General features: G+C 42.8%; 1 protein-coding gene across 1 annotated transcript in view; it reads left to right on the plus strand.

Annotated features, from left to right (window-relative positions):
• The window catches only part of WASF3 (WAS protein family, member 3), a 130,915-nt gene that overhangs the window by 73,789 nt on the left and 34,170 nt on the right, over positions 1 to 22,956 (plus strand). Inside the window, exon 3 of the mRNA XM_012659648.1 lies at positions 9,542 to 9,684. Within this exon, the coding sequence (XP_012515102.1) occupies positions 9,552 to 9,684 (133 nt within the window). The 5' untranslated portion in view covers positions 9,542 to 9,551. The remainder of the gene's footprint in view (positions 1 to 9,541; positions 9,685 to 22,956) is intronic.

Below are 22,956 nucleotides of genomic sequence, written 5' to 3' on the forward strand. Positions count from 1 at the left end.
TGTTATTGATATATCCAGGATCTTCTAGTTATTCATACTAAATTAAAACACTAATTATACAAATAACACAGTATTATTCATCTTTAAAAAACTTGAAACATACTTGTGATTAACGTACGTGCCCTTTGAGTCTCACGTCACTCATGCCCGTGGAGGTGACCCATTGTTACGAATTTGGAGTGTTTCCATCCAGACCCTTGGTGTGCTCATACACATACACACATACACATACAGGAACACGTAGTACCTTTTACTGAGTGGTGTACCGTTATTCTAAACCTTATTGTTTCATTCACTCCGTGTTTTAGAGATCACTCAGTGTACATGTATCTTGTTGTTTCTGGCAGCTGCTTTTCCACACTGGTTGTCATTTCCAATTTTCCACTATATCAGCCAGTGCTCAGTGACCATTCTTGTGTATGGGTTTGTGCGCAGGTGAGAATGTTTCTCTCAGAACAGCAAGTGGAAATGTTAGGTCAGTAATATGCACATCCTTAGTTTTATTAGACAGAATTCTTCGGAAGGGCGATCTGGCGGTATTTTGTTTGGTTGCTGTTTGTATTTCTCTGATGTGAGCTGCCCGGGTCTTTTCAGTGTGGCTCTCTGGCCACACATGCTCACGGCCACAGCTCTTCCTGTCGTGTTTTTGGCATGCAGTTTCTTCCTTTAGTCTGATCCTGTTGCCTTTTGACTTTTAGAGATTATCTATCATTTGTAGTCCTGTAGTGTTGCACATATTTTAAATGTAGATCTTTTCGTCCTTTTTGCAGATTTGAAACCAAAGGGAAAGCCTAGACCAGGAGCCCTGTTTATTCTCTTCGCCTAGATTTGTTTCTGTTTCTTTAGTTCTCTAGTTCAAATTATATAACTTTGAAATGATTTCCTATAAATGAATTATTATGCACATACACATGCATGCATGCACACATACCATGCACACCCTGGTTATAAATGTCTCATTTTAATTGAGAAATATGCTTAGCATATATTAGAGCCTAAAGAGAAGAATAAATTACATATAATCCCAAACCAGGGAAAAGGAGATTGTCTTTCTTCCTTATCCCAAAGATCATGTTAAACTGCAGTTTTCTTTAGCTTACTCACACACAGCAGCATTTCTCTAAGTATTCTGAGAGACTGGGCATGGGCATATATTCTAGGTTTTTTTTTTTTTTTTGAAGACAGTCTTGCTCTGTCACCCTGGATAGAGTATAGTGGCATCATCATAGCTCACTGAAACCTCAACCTCCTGGGCTCAGGTGATCCTCCTGCCTCAGCCTCCTCAATAGCTGGGTCTACAGGCATGCGCCATGGCACCCAGCTATTTTTCTATTTTTTGTAGAGAGGGGATCTCGCTCTTGCTCAGACTGGTCTCAAACTTCTGACCTCAAGCAGTCCTCTCACCTCAGCCTTTCAGAGTGCTAGAATCACAGGCGTGAGCCACTGCACCCAGGCTATATTCTGGTCTTATGCACACAGCTTCCTGGCAGACATCAAATGCAATTTGAGTTACCAGGTGTCATACTGAATCATGATCTGCAGAGATCTGGGTGGAATGTTTCCCTGGCCTGCGAAATATTTAATAGGATAAGATAGAAATATCTGGGTCTATACAATGGTTAACCAAAGGCCAGTTATATTATAAAAAGTCATGGATATTGAAAGTACAAAACAGAATAGCATAGGGGGTCTAAAGCTTATGCATACAGTCAGCAACAAGGCAGTATCAGGAGTTGAGGGACCAGACAAAACCATCTATTTAATAAGATAATAAAATATCTGATATGAATGGAACCTTAGAGATAGAGACCAGCTCCTTCCTTCTCAGTCCGAGCTGACTATTCATGACAGATGGTCAGGTGCTTGGAGAGTTAAAGGTTGGGAGGGGGCCTGCAGGGATATAGAGGGAAGGAGAATGAGTAGAAGCATCGTATCACAAGTCAAGGATTGCTTAGGTACCAAAGCAGACAGTTTTCTCTACCTTGGCTGCCTTTATATTTTGGTAAGACAGAAATGAAACAGCCTTGGCTTGCGGGCATATTTACAAATGGGACTTGTAGGAAACGTTTCTATTAATAACCGGGGGTGTGGTAGGCAGAGCGCCAGTGGAAGTGGTAGACGGAGATTCTAGTGTCTACTCCATGATCCAGGAGATTTCGGGTCTCTTTGTCTTGATCTTTGATTATAAAGGGAAATTGGTCTAGATCTCCAAGGTTCCATTTATCTTTAATAAAAATTTTATTAAAAAACTGGTTCTGTCTGGCTGATCAAAACCGAGAAGGAACATATTTCCTGGTGAAAGTGCCTCTGAGGTTCCTGGGTTAGTAACATGCATCAGAATAAATTTTAATGCATGACAAAGGAATATAAAACAGATGACAGATCAAATTTTAGACATATTCTGCAGTCCCAAATGTACTGAGTATTTGGTTAGGTGGACACCTGGGCCATAAAGGGACTTAGAAATAAAATATGAATAGATTTAAAAATACTTTACGTCTAGTAGGCATTTAGTAATTTATTTATGTATTTATTTGTTTTTCTTCACTTTTACTGGCTTTGCGGTTTCTTCTTACAACAGAGACTCTGCAGGAGAGGCACTAATGGTGAAAACCTGGTGGAGAGAAATCTCGACCTGGACTTCTGATCTCTGCCTTTTCAGTTAGAACCATCTTAGCTTCCACCGGCAGTGTCTTGAGGTACCATTTTGTGGCCCACAAAAGACAATCACTTCTTATTTCCAGAATGTCCTCTAAAAATAGGTACTTGACAAAGGTTTTTCCGATATATCATTATGTTGTTTCTTAGACGTAATTCTGCCTTTTTTTTCTGGGAGGCTATATAGCAAAGACCAGGTGATCTTTAAAAAACAGTGGAACGCCACTTCTGAGCCTTAATGACTCCAGTCTTCCCTCCTCTAATGTCCGCTGAGTAGCTCTGTGTGCCGGGCGGGGTGCCGCAGGGTCGGGGGTGCAGTGTTATGTTATCTTCCCTTTCCCTGCTGAGAACAGAGTCTTTCTAGTTGTGTTTTCATTTCCAGGTGTAAGAAAAACCTCTAGCTCTTCCTCGTCCGGTCTCATCCGGTCTGGTCTCCTCTTCCTCATCCGGTCTGGTCTCCTCTTCCTCATCCGGTCTGGTCTCCTCTTCCTCATACGGTCTGGTCTCCTCTTCCTCATCTGGCCTGGTCTCCTCTTCCTCTTCCGGTCTGGTCTCCTCTTCCTCATCCGGTCTGGTCTCCTCTTCCTCATCCGGTCTGGTCTCCTCTTTCTCATCCGGCCTGGTCTCCTCTTCCTCTTCCGGTCTGGTCTCCTCTTCCTCACACGGTCTGGTCTCCTCTTCCTCATATGGTCTGGTCTCCTCTTCCTCATACGGTCTGGTCTCCTCTTCCTCATACAGTCTGTTCTCCTCTTCCTCATCTGGCCTGGTCTCCTCTTCCTCTTCCAGTCTGGTCTCCTCTTCTTCATCTGGTCTGGTCTCCTCATCCAGTCTAGTCTCCTCTTCCTCGTCTGGTCTCGTCTCCTCTTCCTCCTCTGGTCTGGTCTTGTCTCCTCCTTTTCCTCTCCCCCCTCCCCCTTTCCCTAGGGTCTTGCTCTGTTGCCCAGGCTAGAAGTGCAGGTGTCACCGCAGCTCCATAGCTCACTGCAACGTCACACTCCTGGGCTCACGCGATCCTCCTGCCTCAGCTTCCTGAGTAGCTGGGACTACAGGCCCGTGCCATGAGCCTGATTATTTTTAGTAGGGCCGGGCTCTTGTTCTCGCTCAGCTGGCCTAGTACTCTTGACCTCAAGCAATCCTCCTGCCTCGGCTTCCCAAAGTGCTAGGATTATAGGCATGAGCCACCCTGCCTGGCCAAATATCTTTTTTAAATAAAGGAAAGTTTCCTACTAAAAAAAAAAAGAAAAGCACTTAGCACAATATTTGTTCCATAGAGTGCTCAATAAATGTGATTTTGAGAGAAAAAAAAGAAAAACCTCAATACATTGCTTGTCATACTGTATTGTGACTTTATTTATACGTCTCTCTCACAAGCCATTAACTCCTTGAAGAAAAGGATTTTGTTTTGTCTGTTTAGTTTTTGTATTTCCACATAGTGAAAAAACACACTAACTGGGATGCAGTATGGTAGTTCCTGGAAGCCAGCTGGATGTCTAACTGGAAGGAAGCAGAGCATACCAGAGCTGGGGAGAACCCAAGAGAGCAAATCTACTTTTGAAGAGCGGAATAGAGGCCCCCGCCGCCCCAACTAAGAAACTTGCACGGGGTCATGAGTGCTAGTACCGGAACTGGGACTAGAACCCAGGTCCCCGGTCCTAATCCAGTGTTGCTTCACTCTACCTCAGTGTCTCTCATCCTGCAGAAACATGCACACCACGTTCCAAAGAGCAAAATGTAAACATTCATCCCAGCAAAATGCTATTGATTACATTATATGCAGTCTTTCTTCCTCCTCTCCCCCCAAGTCACAACTTTCATCTAAAGCTTAAAAAAGGGAGAGTAGGGCAATGTGGCTCTCCAAGACTGCGTAACAGTTGGGAATTTAGGAAGCCCAGGTGCTTCCTTGGCTGTGGGAATGCAATGTTATTAGTGACTCTCTTCTGGGAGATGTCGGTAGGCACTTGACCCCAGGCGGGGCACTGTAACACTGAGGCAGGCAGACGTAGCCCTTGCCCTTCAGATGAAGAGGGTACAGTGAGGCGAAAAGCCAGAGGCAGGGCTTGGGCCAGCACTGTGTCACTCACTCCGTGTGAGCGTCGAGACAGGGCCACGTATGCTTGGATCCCATTCATTCTGAGGGCAGGACTCACACGTGCAAGTGAACGTGATTAGAGAGCCACACATCTGCAGTGCGCACACAGTCAGTTTGGGTGTGTGACAGCCTTACCGCGCGATTCAGCTCTGCCCCGCGCTGCGCTCTAATCGCCTGGCGTGCAGCGATCGGAGCAAAGGTCATTGGCACGTCAGGAATAGAAAAGACAGAGTCATCGGCACCATCAGGTTCTGCAAACTGTGGATGTTCTCAGAACTCGCAGGATACTCTGTACGGCTACACAGTGGAGAAAGAAATCCATCACAAAATCTATTCAGTTAATTTTGTACACTCAATTAGCTCTAACCATGAGTAATGTGGTTTTAAAATAAGTAATAAGGACTTAGTGCAGTTACTGTGTTGCTCCGCGTCCTGTCAGCCCTTTCTATAGTGCAGCGCAGGCTGGGGGTGGTCACAGTTGTGGGTTTCAGTTTAATTTATATGGCTCAGCGAAGTGTGTTTTATGTATGAAAGCTGTTATCCGTGCTAATACAGTGGTGGTGGTGGTCTTTTCTTTCCAAAATAGTTTTTTCACTTTGGGGTCTGCACACAAATTTTTAGAGTGTACTCACATGTTCACTCATCAAGAATATCAGTTTACTGTTTTTTCTTCTTTGCAAAAAATAGTTACCAGTTTAAAGTCTTAATAAAATGAAGAAGACGATATGTTCATGTTGTTCTTACTGTGATGGTGGAGGTTTTCTCCCAGTTAGGATATAAGAGAACATTGTTTTTATTTAAAGAAAGAGAAAAGGCCAGATGATCTACAAAGTAGTAAATTCTCTTAAATCACAAAGAGTGGCAAGGCCTCTCGAGGAGAGAGAGGACACTTGAGTTGTTTCCCATGTGGCAGAGCACAGGGGAAACAGGTGATCATCATAGAAGTGCATAAGAAGAAATAAGCTAAAACTGTAATGAATTCCTAAGTTTGAATACTCATGTTTGTATTCTAAACATCAGTTTAGAATAACTAGGTGCCCCAGATACAAGGGGAATTTGCACTTACTGATAAGCTCTTTTCTACAGGCCTCCACTGGGGTGGTCATGAGAAGTGTTAGGGGAAGCCTGGAGGCCAGACAGAGCTTCTCTTGGTGCTGCAGCTCTGTGGGAGTTCCTCTCGGCTGCCCCTGGGGAGCCAGCGTGATGTAATGTCTGCTACCCCAGAGCTTCTCGCCTGTGACACAGAAGTTGCTCAGAGGGCAAGAGACCCTCCATCCCATAGGACTCAGCAAAGATCTCCTTCTGGCAGACAACTAGGAAACCTTTGTTCATGCTCCCTGTGACCAGCAAGATCCTCTGCTTCTGGGGCCAAGGGTAGTAGCAAAAGCAGGACAACCTCTTAGGTCTGTGATCTTTCACTGATGCAAAGCAAAGGTCTGCTTCTGCGCAAGAGGGACAGGAACTCTCCCGTGCCCAAGACAGGGACAAACGTAAGGCAGTTTAGTTGTCACGGGGAAGAGAGCCACAGAACCGGAGGAGGCACCACTCTGAGGTCCAGAATCCTAAGATTTAGGCTGGACCAGTGTGCTAGCCCCCGTGCCTGTTCTGTCCAGTCGGCATGATGGTGTTGATCTCCTCCTCTCTTAGTCCCAGCACTTTCGCGGCTGTTGTCTTTTGTTACCAGCCTGGCATCCGGGAAGAAGGCATGCTTGTAGGACGTGTGGGGCGGTGGGGAGGGCACCTGCGCCCTGTAGGAGAGAGGCTTCTGCAGAATCTTCCAGGTTGGCCGAGTACAAGCCCAGAGGGTCCTGGTGGGGGGCTGTGGGTAGGTGCTTGGACTCAACAACGCCCTGGGCATTCATCTAGAATTCCCCATCCCATTTTCAGGACGCCAGGTTTTCTCTTTCAGGGCCTCGACTGCGTGCCAACACCTGCCTTGGCCGAGCACCCGCTCTGAGGCTCACAGTTGGCCTTCAGCCCGCAGTTCTCCATCGTGTCAGCCTTTGCAGTCCAGGCCGTGGTGAGGGCCACGTTGCACCCACCCGGAATGCCCTATTGTTCTCATCCTTAGCTGTTAACAGCAGTTCTGTCTCTCATTATCCCTATGCAAGGCATCAGTGCAGCTTAGCAGGTATTAGCCAACTCCGTTTTTCCCTCTGAATCTTCCAAGTGTCTGTGTTATTATGCCTGACACGGCATGTCCGTCCACCAGGACATTTCCAGGTCACCACCAGTGAAATCTTTAGCAGCGAGCCTTGAACTGTGCCAGGGACTCACTGTGGCCCCACCTACAGCTAGGACAGCATCCCTCTCACCTGCAGAGGTATGTGAGCAAGTCCTCAACCCCCATCTCACCACCTGCTTTCTCAGACCCTTCTCAGGCCACTTGTGTTAGTCCGGGTCTGACAAACAGACACCAAGATGGGATCACAGCTGCAAGGATTTGACTAAGGAAACCACCTATGTGAAAGGAAAGGGGGTGGAAGCTGGGAAGCTGGAAGAGCCATTAACCCACGGCCCAAGCCTGACCTTGCAGGGGAGGAGGGGACAAGGTTGGGTGGGAGCGTGCTCTCCTGGTCTGCCGTGAACTAAGGGAGGTTGGGCACAGCTTTGGGGAGCCCTTGCCTTTCGCTCATCTTTGCCGGATTCTCTCAGTTATTTCATTCTCATTTCTTGCTGGGGACTAACTCTGTCAATCTCCATTTCAGAGATAGTTTCCTGTCTCCACTGTTGAAGAGAACAGCCAGGCCAAGCTGGATATCATGGTCCCACTTCCAAATTCCTAGGGAAGGACCCTGGCCCAGTTTCACTGATGTCAGGAATCTAGTTCACAGTTATGTGAACCAGGTTGTCTCTCACTAACTAAATTGAGACATTTCCCAGAAAAGTTGGACAAACTATGGGCCTAACACTAATCTCTTATGTAACCTCTAATAATACTTAAACATTTTGTTAGCAACCTTTGTTTTATTCTTAGCATATAGACTGACTTTGAAAAATGACTTGGATGGGCTGTAGTTCTTCCAACAAAGGGATTGAAGGGGGTACTTAAGTTGGTGGCTAACTGGATTAGTTCATTATGTGTTTGTTTTTGTAATTGCAAAGTGTTTTCAGGAGTAATGACTGACCCAGTATTTTTTTCCTTTGCCTCTTCCTTGCTCTTCAAAGTATACAAAACTGAATTAGTGTCAGATAAAATAAAGGCTATCAGGGAAAAAAATACGTGTGTTAAAGTACTCTTAGGGTTTAGACATGGTTTGTACCCCTCCCCTCAACCCATGTTGGAATTCGGTCCCAGTGTGGTGGTGTGGGGAGGCAGTTGGGTTGTGGTGGCCCCTCAGGGTAGATTAATGCCCTCCCTAGGGGGTGCGGGAGCTCTCTGGCTCGTGGCAGTGGATTAGTTCCCATGAGAGTGGATTGTTGAAGAGTCTGGTTTGCTTGGTTTCTCTTACTGTCTCTCTGTTGTTTCCTCTCTCTCCTGCGATCCACTTTCTACCCTTCCTGGAAGGCGGAGGCAACCTGAGGCCCTCACCAGATGCGTCTGCCCGCTCTTGAACTTTCCAGTCACCGGGATCCTGAGCCAAATAAACTTCTTTTCTTTATGAACTCCTCAGTGTCAGGTATTCTGTTAGAGCAACACTTGAAACTGACAAAGACAAGTACTTCACAGTGAATTGGAAAGCCGTAACAATCACCGCTAGGTGATTAGGACTTTAAAGAGGAGCTGTGGAACTTTTTCTAAAACTGTAGACAGCTAGCCTGGCCTCTCTGTTTGTTGTCTTTGTATTTACACAAGTGTCGGGGCTCCAAACAAAGGTGTAATGATAATGAAAAACGAGGGCTGGGGATTGATGAGTTAAGGTTGAAATACTGGAACAACAATAGATGAAGTGCCCCAAGAGAAGGCCAGATAGAAATACATATGCGTATTTATAATCAGAAGACCTTTTTTTAAATTTCATAACATGGGCGTACAAGTGTTTTGGTTCCATGGATTGCTTTTGTATCGCCTGAGTCAAAGTTGTAAGCATGCCCATCACCCAGATAGTGTAAGTTGTTCCCATTAGATACGATTTCATTTTTTGAATAATCAGGTTGTTGAGGACCGTTCAAGGCATTGTGAGGAACACGGAACTCATAGACTCAGTCCCACATTCAGGCAGCTTAGAGTCCACCTGGGAAGAAAAGGCAACTGTCAGTCCTGCTGGTACCAGGCACAGAGTCTCCTGCAGGTTGCTTGGAATAGCACATGGGGCAATGAAGGAAGTGCTCACCTGCTGTCTCTTCTGAATCCTCAGACTTCCCTGCTGTTTTAAGATACAGTGAGGCTGCCCAGTGAGGAGATGATTGCGATTGCAAAGATAGTTTGTTACTCGTGGTTCCCAAGAGGAGGGGCAGCGCACCACCCAGGGCCACGCTGGGCAGCACCCGGGTGGGTCAGGAGGCAGAGGGCGAGGGGGAGCTGTGTGCAGGAGCCTTCATGGTGGTTTCCGTGGGAAGGAATGGGGAGGAGAGGGAGGAAGGTAAAAATGCATGTGTGCAGTCTCGCATGCTTAACTGAAAATCCAGCATATATTATTTTTTTATAAAAATAGTATTATACTATACATGTATTTTTGAAATCTATAAAAGTCATTTAAGTAATTCACCATTGGTTGCATTTTAGCTGATTCACATAAAAATGATAAGATAATGAAAATTCCTAGGAAATAGTTCATTTTCAAGGGAATTAAAACTTAGATTTGTTAAAATGTGAATATGAGCTTATAAAAAAAAAGTCTTTTTAATTTTCAGATTGCGAGCCATGCCTTTAGTGAAGAGGAACATCGAACCCCGGCACTTGTGCCGGGGAGCTCTGCCCGAAGGGATCACCAGTGAGCTTGAATGTGTCACCAACAGCACTCTTGCCGCCATCATACGCCAGCTAAGCAGTCTCAGTAAGTCGTCTTTTTTTCTGATTACTAGCGACATTTCGTTACTTTTTTGTTAGCAGATTGATTTCAGTTTAGTGCTAAAGTGATTGTCCGAAGAAGAGACTGCAGCCTTAAAGGAGATTCGCCATTGCACCTGCCAGGAGATGCGCAGCTTTAGGTGATGAAGATGTAAAGTTGTTACCAGCTCACGATTTATTAGATAACACCGAATGTGTAGATTTAAAATAGTGTTAATTTTTAGAAGCTTTTAAAAATGAAGATAAGATAGTTGGTAATTTTTTTTTTTTTTAGACTTTAGTGAATTGTTTTGTTAAACTTGAACAGGACCAATTGTATTTTTAAAGATTTAGTAGATTGAAAACTGGTTAGCACGCATAATATGGCACATAGTAGATACTCAATAAATATTTGTTGATTGAATAATATTCCAAATGAATCATAGAATAAAGCCGAAAAGCAATAAGATGTGCTGATTTTTACCTACTAAAAGTTAAAATACAGATACTGAGCTCCACATTGAGGTCAGCAAAGAAGCTGATTATTACACGTACGTGATACCTTGTACGTATTTGTATGCATAGATTTATGGCAAATATATGCATAAGAAAGAAAAAACTTCCTATTATTCTAATTTTGAATGTTAATATTAAATACCAAAAGAATATTCCGTTTTTTAGGACTCAAGCATGCAAATACTTTTTCCTCCAAAGCTTTTTGAAGTTGCAATATTTTTCTCCTAACTTTTACATTTATATAATGATCTTGTTTTTTCACTTCATCCTACTTCTTTTTGGTTTAGATGGTTAAGATGACATTTTTGGTGACAGGTTTTCACAGTTAAATTTTTCAGAAAGTCTGTTAATAACTAGAAAATCCTCCATGAAATTCCACCTACTGGTAGCCTCAAGCACAGAATTTTTTAAAAACTCAAGTACTTTTATTTATTTTGAAAAAGAAACACCATGGGTATTTGTTTCTTTAGAAGAATTATACTGTATTGTTAATGATATATTTTTGATATATTTGTAGTCATTGACTAAGGCTAAAATAACTTGTAAATTACTTAAAATGTTTTTTCAAATAGATTTCTTCTGGAGTCTAAGCTAATTACAATTGATTTTTGGTAGTGGTTATTGATAAAATATACAAATTCATATAATTACATGATTTCTTGTAAATTATTGAAGGATAAAATGTTTCTGTTTGCATTCATATATGTTTTTGTAGGAATGCTTTAGTCTCTTGCTTTTATGGCTGAAATATCTGTTGGCACAAAGTATAAGTGGTGAAAACCAACATAAACTGTTAAAGTTTTCATAGTCAATCTATGTCTCATGCTGTAATATTCAGCATGGTGTTGTGTTAGCTGTGTTTACGGTGCTGCTTGGCCGCGATGTCTTTTCAGTGAATCTATCCACAGGGTACGTTGTGTTCCATACACCCTTTGTGGTGGACATAATAATAATGGCCTCTCCAGATACATCCATGTCCTTATCCTCAGAGCCTGTGGTTGTATGTCACGTGCAAGGGAGAGTTAAAGTTGGTAATCAACTGACTTTAAGAGAAGGAGATTATCCTGGGATATCTGGTTGGACCCAGCGTAATCACAGGGGTCCTTTAAATGTAGAAGAGGGAGGGAGAAGATTCAATGTCAGAGTGATGTGATGTGGGAAGAACACAGCCGGCCATTTCTGGCATTGAAGATGGAGGAGGGGCCACGAGCCAAGGGATGCCAGCAGCCTTCAGAAGCTGGAGAAGGCGGGCGGGGAGTGGATTCTTCCCTAGAGCCTCCGGAATGAACGCAGCTCTGCCGATACCCTGATTTTAACCCAGTGAAATCTGTTTCAGACTTCGGACCTCCAGAACTGTAAGAAGCCACTAAGTTTGTGGTAATGTGATACGACAGCAATAAGAAACTGATATACCACTCTAACCTTGGTTGTGTTTTGTACAACATAATCCAGTCTAGCCTCATGATTGGACCAGGGATGGGTAACCCATCTCAATCCCCTGCCTCCAGGGATCTTAACATTGCCTCTCTATCAGAATCACCTGGGGAACTTTAAAACAAGGTGCTGGGAATTGCCCCAGAGGTTGTGATTAGAGTATGCACCAGAGATGACCCATGAAATTAGATACTTGGGTGAAAAGATGAGCTGAGTTGGTCAGATCCTTTCAGGAAGTTTGAACTAAGAAATAACAATGAATTTGCTAATTCATGCTAGGGTCTACTGCTCAAATGTCATTCAGGGCTGAAGGAGCCACGATGACCATCTGTAAGCCAAAGTTGCGGAGGAAGCAGAACATAGGAGGAAGCAGAGCAAGTCAGCTGGTGAGGATGGGCGAAAGGAAGAGTGTGCAGAGAGAAGTGGGAACCAAATGTGAGAGAGACCCTGAGGCCCATAAGGTGGTGACAGCTGGTCCTAGACCTGCCCAGGATGGCGTTCCACTCCCGCTCAGTGTGTGTATTGCGGGGCTGTCCTTAGAGGGAAGCCTCCCTTTCTTCAAGTTCCCTGAGTGCATCTGGGGCTTGTAGTCCAAAGAGCCTTACAAAAAGAGAAGTACAGTGATAATGTCTGACAAGGATATAATTTTAGAAAACTAAGAAGACTGAGTGCAATGGACCGAACGTTTATGTCTGCCCAAAATTCATATGTTGAAATTCAACTCTGCAATGTGATGGTCTTTGGAGCTGGGGCCTTTCGGAAGTGATACATTGCGAGGCTTGCGTCCTCATGAATGGAATTAAGTGCCCTTATTAAAGAGATCTGAAAGAGATACCTTCCCCTTATGCCATGTGATGATGCAGCAAGAAGTCACTGTCCTGAAGCAGAGAGCAGCCCTCACTAGACACTGAATCTGTTGGCACCTTGATTTTGGACTTCCCAATCTCCAGAATTCTGAGAAATAAATTCCTTTTGTTTATAAGCCTCCTGGTATATGGTATTCTGTGTAGTAACTGAAATTGACTGATACACTGAGTTATTAACTGGTGGTAGAATAGCAAATTAGATTATCAGTAGTCTATTTATTAGTGGTTATTCACTGAGTACCCCTGTAGGTACAAAAGATGGCAAATAAAATTGAATTGCTTTCTACTTAGAAGTTAAAAACATTTATAATTTGTTTATACTATGTAAACTCAACATGGTCATAAAGTAGGAAACGTAATTATTATGACCTTCTACAAGACAATGCTAGCACAAAGTAAATGACATCTGTGTTTTGGGTGAATCTTTAGTTTTTGTGGGTTTTCCACAGGGTGTTAATACATTTTATGATCTAAAGTTGTTGGGAAGAATAAGAGAATTTAAGAGAATATATTTATGTTATTTTCTAATTTTGAAATCATTAGATATTTTTAAAGTAAAGTTTTAGGAGTACGTGAATCTATCATATCTTTATCATAGGAATGAATGCTTCTTGTACTGAGTATTCATTGCTATGATAAAGTCAAAACACAATCTTTTTTTATCCCTTTGGGTATTTGACTATTATTCAGTAGGTCTAGATGAGAATGGACCATCTTAATCTTCCCCACTTCTCTGCTCACCCTCCCACAGCCAGTATGTCATGTCTGGTTTTCATCAGAAAGTTACAAGGCATATAAAAGACAGAAAACAGTTTGGAGAGCCAGAGTAAGCATAAGAACCAGATTCAGATATGACAGAGATGTTAGAATTGTCAGACTGGGAATTTAAACTAGCTTTGATTAATACGCTAAGGGCTCTAATGGAAAAAGTAGATAGCATGCAAGAAGAAATGGATAATGTAATCAGAGAGATGGAAATTCTAAGAATCAAAAAAATGTATTGAAGAACATAGTGGAAAAGGTGAACAACCTTTGTGAAGAAATAGGAATTTCAGCAGAGAAATGGAAACTATTTTTAAAAATACTTGAGCTGAAAAATATATGGTATCAGAAAGAAAGAATTTACTTGATGAGCCTAAAAGCAGACGGGACACAGCAGAAGTGATCAGTAAGCTTGGAGACAAGTCAGTAGAAATTACGCAAACTGATTCACAGAGAAAATGAATTTAGAAAAAAAAAATGGGGCATCCAAAATATGGAGCAATATCAAATGGTCTAACACATATGTAATTGGAGTCCCAGAAGAGGAGAAAGAGAAAGAACAGAGCAGAAGAAATAATGGATGAGAATTTTTGGATTTTGGTGATAGCTATCAACCAATAGATATAGGAAGCTCAGCAAATTCCAGAAAGTATAAATTAAAACCACATCGTAATAAAACTGCTAAAGGAACAAAGATAAATAGAAAATCTTAAAAGGAGCAAGAGGAAAAATATACATTCTATAAAGAGAGGGATGTTTAGATGTTTAGAGTGACAACTGACTTCTCATCAGAAACAAGAGAGACCAGAAAGCGATGGATAAAATGTATAAGAAAAAAGTCATTCCATTATTCTATAAGCAATGAAAATATCCTTCAGAAACAAAACTGAAATAAATATGTACTTTATTCAGACAAAATCTGAGAGAATTAGTCTTCCTGCAGACCTGTACTACAAAAAATGTTAAAAAATTTCTTTAGGCTAAAGGGAAATGTTGAAAACCTGGATCTGCAAGAAGGAATCAAGATTATCAGAAAAAGAAAATTGAGATTAAATATAAAAGGTCATTAAATATTGTTTGTCTATATCTGTTTGTTTAAAAGATTTTTTAGAATTTATTATGGAGCCTATAACCTATGTAAGGATAAAGTATGTAACCATAAGAGCTCTAAGTGTGGAGGGGTAAATGGAATTACATTGTTGTGTTTTATATTGCTTATGAAATACTATGTTACTTGAAAGTAGATTGTAATGAGTTAAGGATGCAAATTGTGATTTTCAGTAACCATCAAGAATAAGCACATAGAAGAGATAAAATGGAATCCTAAAATAATTATTTGATTATCCCAGAGGAAGGCAGGAAAGGAAGAGCAAAGGAAGAAGGAACAGAAGGGACAAATCAAATACCCGGATGTCAGAATTAAACCCAACAAGATCAGTAATTCTTCAAACATAAATGTTTTAAATACCCTCTTAAAAAGCAGAGATTATCAGGCTAAATAAAAAAATTAAGTGAATCTGAAATATGTGTATTTTAAGGATAAGATACAAATTTAAAGAAAATTATGGAAAAAATACACCCGACAAAGTATAAGAAAGCTGGTGTGATCATGTTAATATCAGATAAAGTAGATTATATTAATAAAATAGATAAAGGATGTTTTGTAGTAATAAGAGGGTCAAGAACACATAATCTTAAATGTGTATGTACCTAATACAAGGGCTCCAAAATACATGACTAAAAACAGCCAGAACTAAGGAAAGAAATAAGCAAACCCTAGGTCATAGTTGGAGATTTTAATGAGAACCCTACAGTAATCGAAAGAACAAGTAGACAAAAAAATCCGTGAGTATACAGAGGGTTTGAACAACACTACCAGCCATTCTGCTTAATGGATCTTTATATATACTAAACTCCCAAACTGTAGAATACACATTCTGTTAATTTCCCATGAAACATTGACCCAGATGGAACATTTGGTAGACCATAAAATAAGAAGTTTGGAAAGGTTAATATACACTGTGTGATGCTAACGAGATAATAGTCTTTTTAGATAATTCTCAAATATTAGAAAATCAAGCAATATCTTTTTAAATAATCCTTGGGTCAAAGAAGAATTCAAAGGGGAAATTTAGAATTGTTTCTAACTGCATGGTAATGAACACCAAATACCAGCATATTTGTGGGATTTAGTTAAAGAAGTGCTTTGAGGGAAATTTGTAGCTTTAAATGTTTATATTAGGAAAAAAGAAAGATTTAAAATCATGAGCACATTCCTCAGGTGAGCCCTCCGTGTTGCTCAGCAACCTGCTATAATTTTTTTGTTAATTAGTTTTTATGCTCTTGGAGAGCTTATTTCATGCCTTGGCTTTCCACCTCACACTTCCCTGCTAATGACTGTGCTTCTTACTTCACTGGTAAAGTAAAACAATCAGAGGAGAAGTAAACAGACCACCCCACTGGTAGGCCTCTGCCCCAGTATGCCCTGCCGCCCTCCTTTAAGATGGGTGGACTGTTCTGCTTCTGTCTAAAGCTGTCTCCTCCACCTGAGCAATGGATCCTGTACCCTCTAGGACTACAGTTACTTCTCTCTTCTCTCTATCATCCCCCCCACCCCCCATCGTTCTTGTCAAATACATAGAAAAACATCCCGACTTAATCCTCAGATCGTCCTCTCCCAGTCACCGATTTCTTGCTCCCCTTCACAGCAAGATTCCTTGGAAGAACTCTTCAATCTCCACTGCCTATACTTCTCTTTAGGCTTTTGTCCTGTTCACTCTTTCGAAACTTCCTTGTCAACATTACTGTTGACTTCCATGTTGCTAAATCCAATGGTCAGTCTGTCTTGTTATCTGATCTATTGGTAGCGTTTAGCTCTTTGATAACTTCCTCCTTCTGGAGACATTTTCTTCACCTGGCCTCTGGACCACCTCACTGTTTTTCCTGCCTCACAAGCTGCTCTTTGATGATCTTCTCGACCTCTCTGTGATGGAAGGCTCCAGGGCTTGGCCGTTGAAACTCTGCCTACTCTCATTCACTAGGTGATCTCATCAGGTCCCATGGCTTGAAATACCACCTTTATGCTGATGACTTCCAAATTTATGCCTTCAGTTCTGATCTCTGCCCTGGACTTCAAACTTGTATCTACAACTACCCACTCCACATCTTCACTTGGATTTCTAATATGCATCTCAAATGCAACATATCTAAAACTGAATTTGTAATTTATTTCCTGTTTCCCAGTCCTCCATCTGTCTTAGCAAGTAGGAACTCTGTTCTTCCAGTGCTTTTGACTTGTCTCTTCTTTCTCTCATACCAAACATCCATTCCGGTAGCAGACGAGGTCAGTCACCTTCAGAATATGTACCAAATCTGTGTGCCTGTTAGCTCCCCCGATGTTAACTGTTCCGGTCCAAGTCACCATGTCGTACCTGCCTTAGCAGTAGCCTTCTGTCTGATTTCCCTGCTTCTGCTCTAGTTACCGCCACCCCCACCCCAAAGGAAAGGACATTTATTTCTCTGTCCTCGTCTGCCATTTTCCCACCTTCTGCCATTTTCCCACCACTCACTGGGCTCCAGCCACGCTGGCCTCCTTGATGTTGCTCACACACACCAAGCATGTTTCCACCTTCTGCCTGGAAGGTTCTTCCCCCAGAGGTTCACAGGCTAGCCTCCCTCTCTTCAGGCGGTTGATACCACCTTATCAAAGAGGGCTTTTGTGACCGCTGAAACTCCACCCACTTCCTTCTACTCTCTGCTCTTTACTGTTTTAGTTTCTTCATAGCACTTATATCACCTGACATATTATTGTGTGTGTTTGTCTGTTTTCCCCAACCATAATATACACTTCATGAGAACAGGGACTTGGCTGTGTTCACTGCTGTATTCCTCGAGCAGCTAGGACAATGCCTGTTTCACACTGGGTGCTTGCTGAAAAACTGAATTTGCTGAATAATCGGTGTCTGTTATCTTAGTTCTTGTAAAATGCTTAGAATATTGTAAAGAAGCACAGAAAAGTTTATTGTGGTTAATTATGACTTTTAATTTTTCTGAATTTTCCAGATTTTCTACCATGAGCAGATATTAGTTTTATAATCAATCAGATGTTTGCAGTAGAGTCTTTGATTGAACTTTGGGTCATTTTTCCTATTGGTTACTTCCCTGTATTTTCTACATTTCTTACAATAAGCATGGATTGCTTTCATAGTAGAAAAAAATAAAGCTTTAAAAAGGGGGAAAAACCTGAAAGCGCAGTAATTATGACTTGTTATTTTATGGAATTCAGTAACAACTGGACATTACAGATACTGTAATAAAGTTTCTTTTTTAACTTTTTATTTTGAAATGATTTCAGACTTTAAAAAGATCAAGAATAGTATAAAGAATTTTCATACACTTTCACCCAGATTCCTCAGCTATTATTTTACCATATTTTTTCTTTTTCCCAGAATTCTTCCTGTACTCTCCCCCATATATGTGTATATATACAATTCTCTTTTTAGTCTCCTTTAATCTTGAGTAGTTCCTCAGTCTTCCTGTGGCTTTTATGACCTCGATAATTTTAAAGGGAACTATCCATTCATTTTGTGGAATGTCCTTTGGTCTGGGTGTTCTGTTTCCTCGTAGTTAGATTTAGGATGTTGACAGAAATATCACAGAGCGATGGCGCGAGCTCAGTGCGTCTGATCAGGACGCGCATGTATCTGCCTGCACTGTAACTGGAGATTTGACTTTCGTCAGCTGATTACCACAGGTTTCTGTGGTGTGAAGTTTTTTTCCCCTATGTAATTAATAAATATCTTACGGAGAGACAAGTTGAGACTAAGTAAATATCCCATTTCCTATCCCACGTCTATAAACCACCAGTCTCAGCGTCCATTCTGGCAAGCTTGATTCCTGCCCAATACGGTTTGCTGTGGTGATTGCAGGGTGCTGGTTTTTGTTATTCCGTAATTTCTTCATCGTCAGTTAGTTGGCATTCTGCTGTAAGTGCTTTCACGTCTTCACTCGTTTGTATCAGTGTGGGCTGATGGATTATTATTTTATTCCGTGGGTTATCATTCATAGTCTCCGTTTCGATGCCCACATTTTCCCAGATTTGGCCAGTGGGAGCTTTCCAAGCTTTCCTGTCTTCTTTGACATGTTACCCCCAATCTTTGAACACTTTACTTTCTCCAGCACAACAATATGTTCAAGGCTCATCTTGTACTTTTCTATACTCAGCCATGGAGTCATTTTAAGGAGCCCGATTCCTTTTAGCAGAGAATGAAAATCCAAAATCTTGGCAAACCAAGACCTGGGTGCTAGTTGTGTGTGCTGAGATTTTTAAAAGCCCTAGTTATGAGTGCTTTCTCGTTCCACAGAAAGGACTCACGTACGACACCTCAATTGTTTCCGATAAATCGTCACTTTTAAATATAGTTGAAAATCCATGCGTAATTTTTACGCTTTGGCAGTTTGGAGGCGTGTTCCTCAACCTGACATACTTGAACACGAGTGTCTGTGGTACTGTTAAGTCCAGAAGTGGAACCTTTGTCATTAAAGAGGGAAGAAATTGCACTCACTTTAATGTGGTCTTTAGTTCAATTCAGAATTATTTTAGGTTAGCTATTAATGGACTTGCCATTGAAAGAGTAGAATTCAGCTTTTCAAATCAGTTGCTGTTTGCAAAGTTGAAGACTGTAATTGCGACACTTCATTCTTATTCATCAGAAAATATAGCTCCTTCCACTTTCTTCTCTTTAGTCACTTGTCAGCTTTCAGCAGCTGGGAAAATATTATTTATACAAGTCTTTAATTTCTGTGTCTCTTTATAAATTGAGAACTTCCAAATGGAAATACAGTATCAATTGCATATTTCTCTTTTTTTTCCCCTTTTTAACCCAGATAATTAAAAAAAATTTTTTTTAATTTCAAAATATTAAGGGGGTACAACAGTTTTTGTTACATGGATACCATGTATAAGCCTTAGGTTGAGGGTTTTAGTGTGAAGTATCTCAGGAATGGAAAAACAAACACCACATGTACTCTCTGATAATTGGGAGCTACACAGTAGGCACACACGGGCACAAAAAGATGTTTTTCCAAATAGGGTTAAGCATTGAAGGTGGAGGAATGTACTATTTATCCTTTTCTGCTTCTAGCAGAGAGTACGGAGTGGTGTTCTTAACAGTAGTTACTGTGCTTTGAGAATACTGCTGTAACTTTTGCAAGAATAATGTGGTGTACACTCCCAAATTCTTGGTGATATGTGCTGTCCCTACTATTATAATTAGTTTTCTCCATAGCTGAAGGGGAAGGGATGGGAGTTTTTAGAGTTGCACTGGAATATATGCGTATAATTTATTGTAAACTATGAATGGTCAAGTAGAAAGATAAAAATTAGGTGGTTTCGTTTTGACTGTGTCAGACATTCAGAAATAAAGAACTGATAGACTTGTACATGAAGTATTTGGAACATGGTGCTTGTCTACAAATCACCCAGCATTTCCCCAAGTGGATTTTGTGAAACAATAGTTTTGGAAGATGTTATTAGGTGTTTGCAGGCCCAGTCACTTTGAAAACAATTATGCTAGATGCTTCTCTTGCAGATTCCCAGTGCACATTATTAGCCTGTTGTTAATGATTTTGAGATGCCCCAAGGCATAGAAACATGTTTAATCTTTTTTAGCCCAGCGTTTCCCAGACTTCCTTGAGCAGGGAGCCTTTGTTGGCTGTGTACTTGCTAACAGGAAAGCACTGGTGTAGACCACGTGCTTTTTGTTCGATGGATAGTTGCGCGCTGGCTCAGCAAGGCAGGGCGGAGGGAAGAGGCAGAGCTCAAACCCTCAGAGCGCAGGTGAATGAAGACAGGTTGAAGTTATGTGCCAAGTCCTGTGACCAAGGTACGCTTAGGGCGTCACGGTAGCACAGAGCGGGGCATCTGCTGCAGACCCCGGTTTGCATCCTAAGTTAACCAGGTGACAACTCAGTGAGTTTTTATTCATTTACTCCAAAATCTCTTCTGAGTAGCAACTCTAAGCCAGGCACACTGCAGACACTGGGGATTGGTACAGCAGTGTGCAAAGCTGGGGAGAATCCTCGTCTCTGTGGGGCATACAGGCTAGTGGAGGGAACAGACGAGAAACAAAGTGAATACATAGAAGTGCGTAATTTATTACATCGCGATAAGGGGTAAGGACACAGAAACAGCAGGAGGGATAAGGGAGTGTGTGTGTGACCATGTGTGTGGTGAGGTGATGCACTTTAGCTAGGCTTGCTAAAGAAAGTCTCAGTAGAGGTGACATTTGGGTGTAGGGCTGGATGAAGTGAGGGAGGAAACCATGCGAGTCTCTGGGGCAGAAATGGTCCAGGCAGAAGGGACGAGAAATGCAAAGGCCTGGGGAGAAGGGGGTATGCTCGGCGTGTCTGAGAAACAGCGAGGAAGCCAGGTGCTTGGAGTGGGATGCACCAGGGAGAGGGTAACAGGAGATGAGGCCAGGAGGTAAATGGAGCTGGATCGTGTAGCACCTTACACACCATCACAAGGCCCTTGGCTTTTATTCTGAGTGAGCCGGCACGGCGTGGAAAGGGTTTGAGAATGCAGAGGAGTGACAGGGTCTGAGGTGAGCTTTGACAAGATGGCTGGGGCTGCTGGGTTGAGAATGAACTGGAGCGGGTATGTGGGGGGAGCTAGGAGACTGATCCCTCGGCAGGTAGGGAAACCAGGTGAGAGGCGATTGTGCCTTGGGCAGGGTCAGATCCGGGAGGTGGTTCAGAGCGGTCAGAACTGGATCTGTTCTGAAAACGTAAGTGTGGGGTAGGGTTTGCTGGAGAACCGGTGTGGGCGTGGGTGAATGGGAGGATGGCACCAGGTCCGTGGCCTGAGCAACAGGAAGAATGGAGTTGGCGCTTTTCATGGGGCAAGACAAGATGGGGGCAGGCTTGAGAGAGGAAACGAGGAATTCCGCGTTCTGGGCTAACAGGTTAGGTTTGCATCATTAGACATCCAGGTGATGCCGTTCAGTAAAGAGTTTAATAGATGAGTCTGCATTTCAGGAAGAGGTCCATCTGGAAGTAGAAATTTAGGAGACATCAGCATAGAGGGAGTGTTTAAAGCCGCTAAACTGGATGAGATGCCCAAGTGAATGCTGATAGAAAAGAGAAGAGGTTGGAATATTTAACACAGAGATCTTTTTTTGTGTCAGTAGTTTTTAAAAGTGGAGTTCTTGGTACTATTAAAACACTAGGTTGAGAAGCAGAAATAATTAGATTTTTTATTTATTTTTGTTTAAGTAGCAAAAAGAATTTCTGTTAAATAAAAGAAAAGCCCAAGACCTTGAGCCCTGGGCTCCTGCGAAGCGTCCAGTCTGCAGAGGGAGGAAGCTGCAGAAGGAGCGGAGGGGCCGAGTGAGGGCGGGAGAGACAGGCAGGGCGGCCCAGGGGTCAGGGCAGCGCTGGGCAGAGCCACAGAGAGGCTGGATGAGGCGAGAACCGGCCTTCCCCTTAACAGGGAGGCGGCCTGCTGAGCTGGGAAACCCTTCCGTAGAGTGGTAGAGTGGTAGGGCAGCGTGGGGCTGGAGCATCAGGAGGAGCGGGGAAGGGCTCTGGGACGGGGCAGCGGGGGCTCTGCTGCGGAAGCTTCCCTGCAAGGGGAGGAGAGAGAGGCGGGCACAGTGTGGGCTGAGGAGGGTGGGGGGGGGAGGGTTTTTGAGTGCAGAATCCTAGATTTTAATGATTTTCTTCTCAAGCTTCTTACATTTTTTAATTATAAAATATAACTTAACATTCACTAAATCATTTTTAAGTGTGCCGTTTAGTAGTAGTTCAGTCTGTTTTGTGCCGCTGTGAAGGAATGCCTGAGGCTGGGTAATTTATAAAGAAAAGAGGCGTATTTGGCTCACAGTTCTGCACGCTGCACGGGAGCATGGCGCAGGCACCTGCTCGGCTCTGGGGAGCGCCTCAGGCTGCTCTGGCAATGGGGAGCAGAGTCCTGGGGAGGCGCAGACATCATGTGCAGGAGAGGAAGCGAGACAGGGGAGGGAGGTGCCGGGCTCTTCATAACAGCCAGCTCTCTTGAGGGAAATCAGAGGCGGGGAGTAACAGAGACAGAACTCACCCCAAGAGAGTGCATTAATCTGTTCACGAGGGGTCCATCCCCATGACCCGAGCACCTCTCAGTGGGCCCCACCTGCAGTATTGAGGATCAGATTTCCACATGAGATTTGGATGGGACAGACTTCCAAAGTATAGCAAGTAGTGTCAACTGTGTTCACATTGTCGTGCAACAGATCTCCAAAACGTCTTCATCTTGCAGAGCTAAAACTCTGTAACCATAAACAGCTCCCCATTCCCCGCTTTTCCCAGCCCCTGGCAATCACCATTTACTGTCTCTGCGATTTTGACTCTTCTAGGTCCCTCATGTAAGTGGAATCATACCGTCTTTGTCCGTTAGTGACTGGATTATTCCACTTACTGTAGTGTCCTCAAGGTTCATCCCTGTGGTAGCATGCGTCAGCGTTTCCTTCCTTTTGAATGCTGAATGAAATCCCACCGTACGTGTGTACCACACTCTGTTCATGCGTCCGCTGACGGACACGGGGTTGCTTCCACCCCTTGGCTACTGTGCGTAATTGCTTCTGTGAATGTGGGTGTGCAAACATCTCTTCCAGTCCTTGTTTTTACTTCTTTGGAGATACAGGTGCACACACGCACACACACAC

This window comes from Propithecus coquereli, unplaced genomic scaffold (assembly GCF_000956105.1).
Source record: "Propithecus coquereli isolate 6110/MARCELLA unplaced genomic scaffold, Pcoq_1.0 Scaffold627, whole genome shotgun sequence".
Taxonomy (NCBI): domain Eukaryota; kingdom Metazoa; phylum Chordata; class Mammalia; order Primates; family Indriidae; genus Propithecus; species Propithecus coquereli.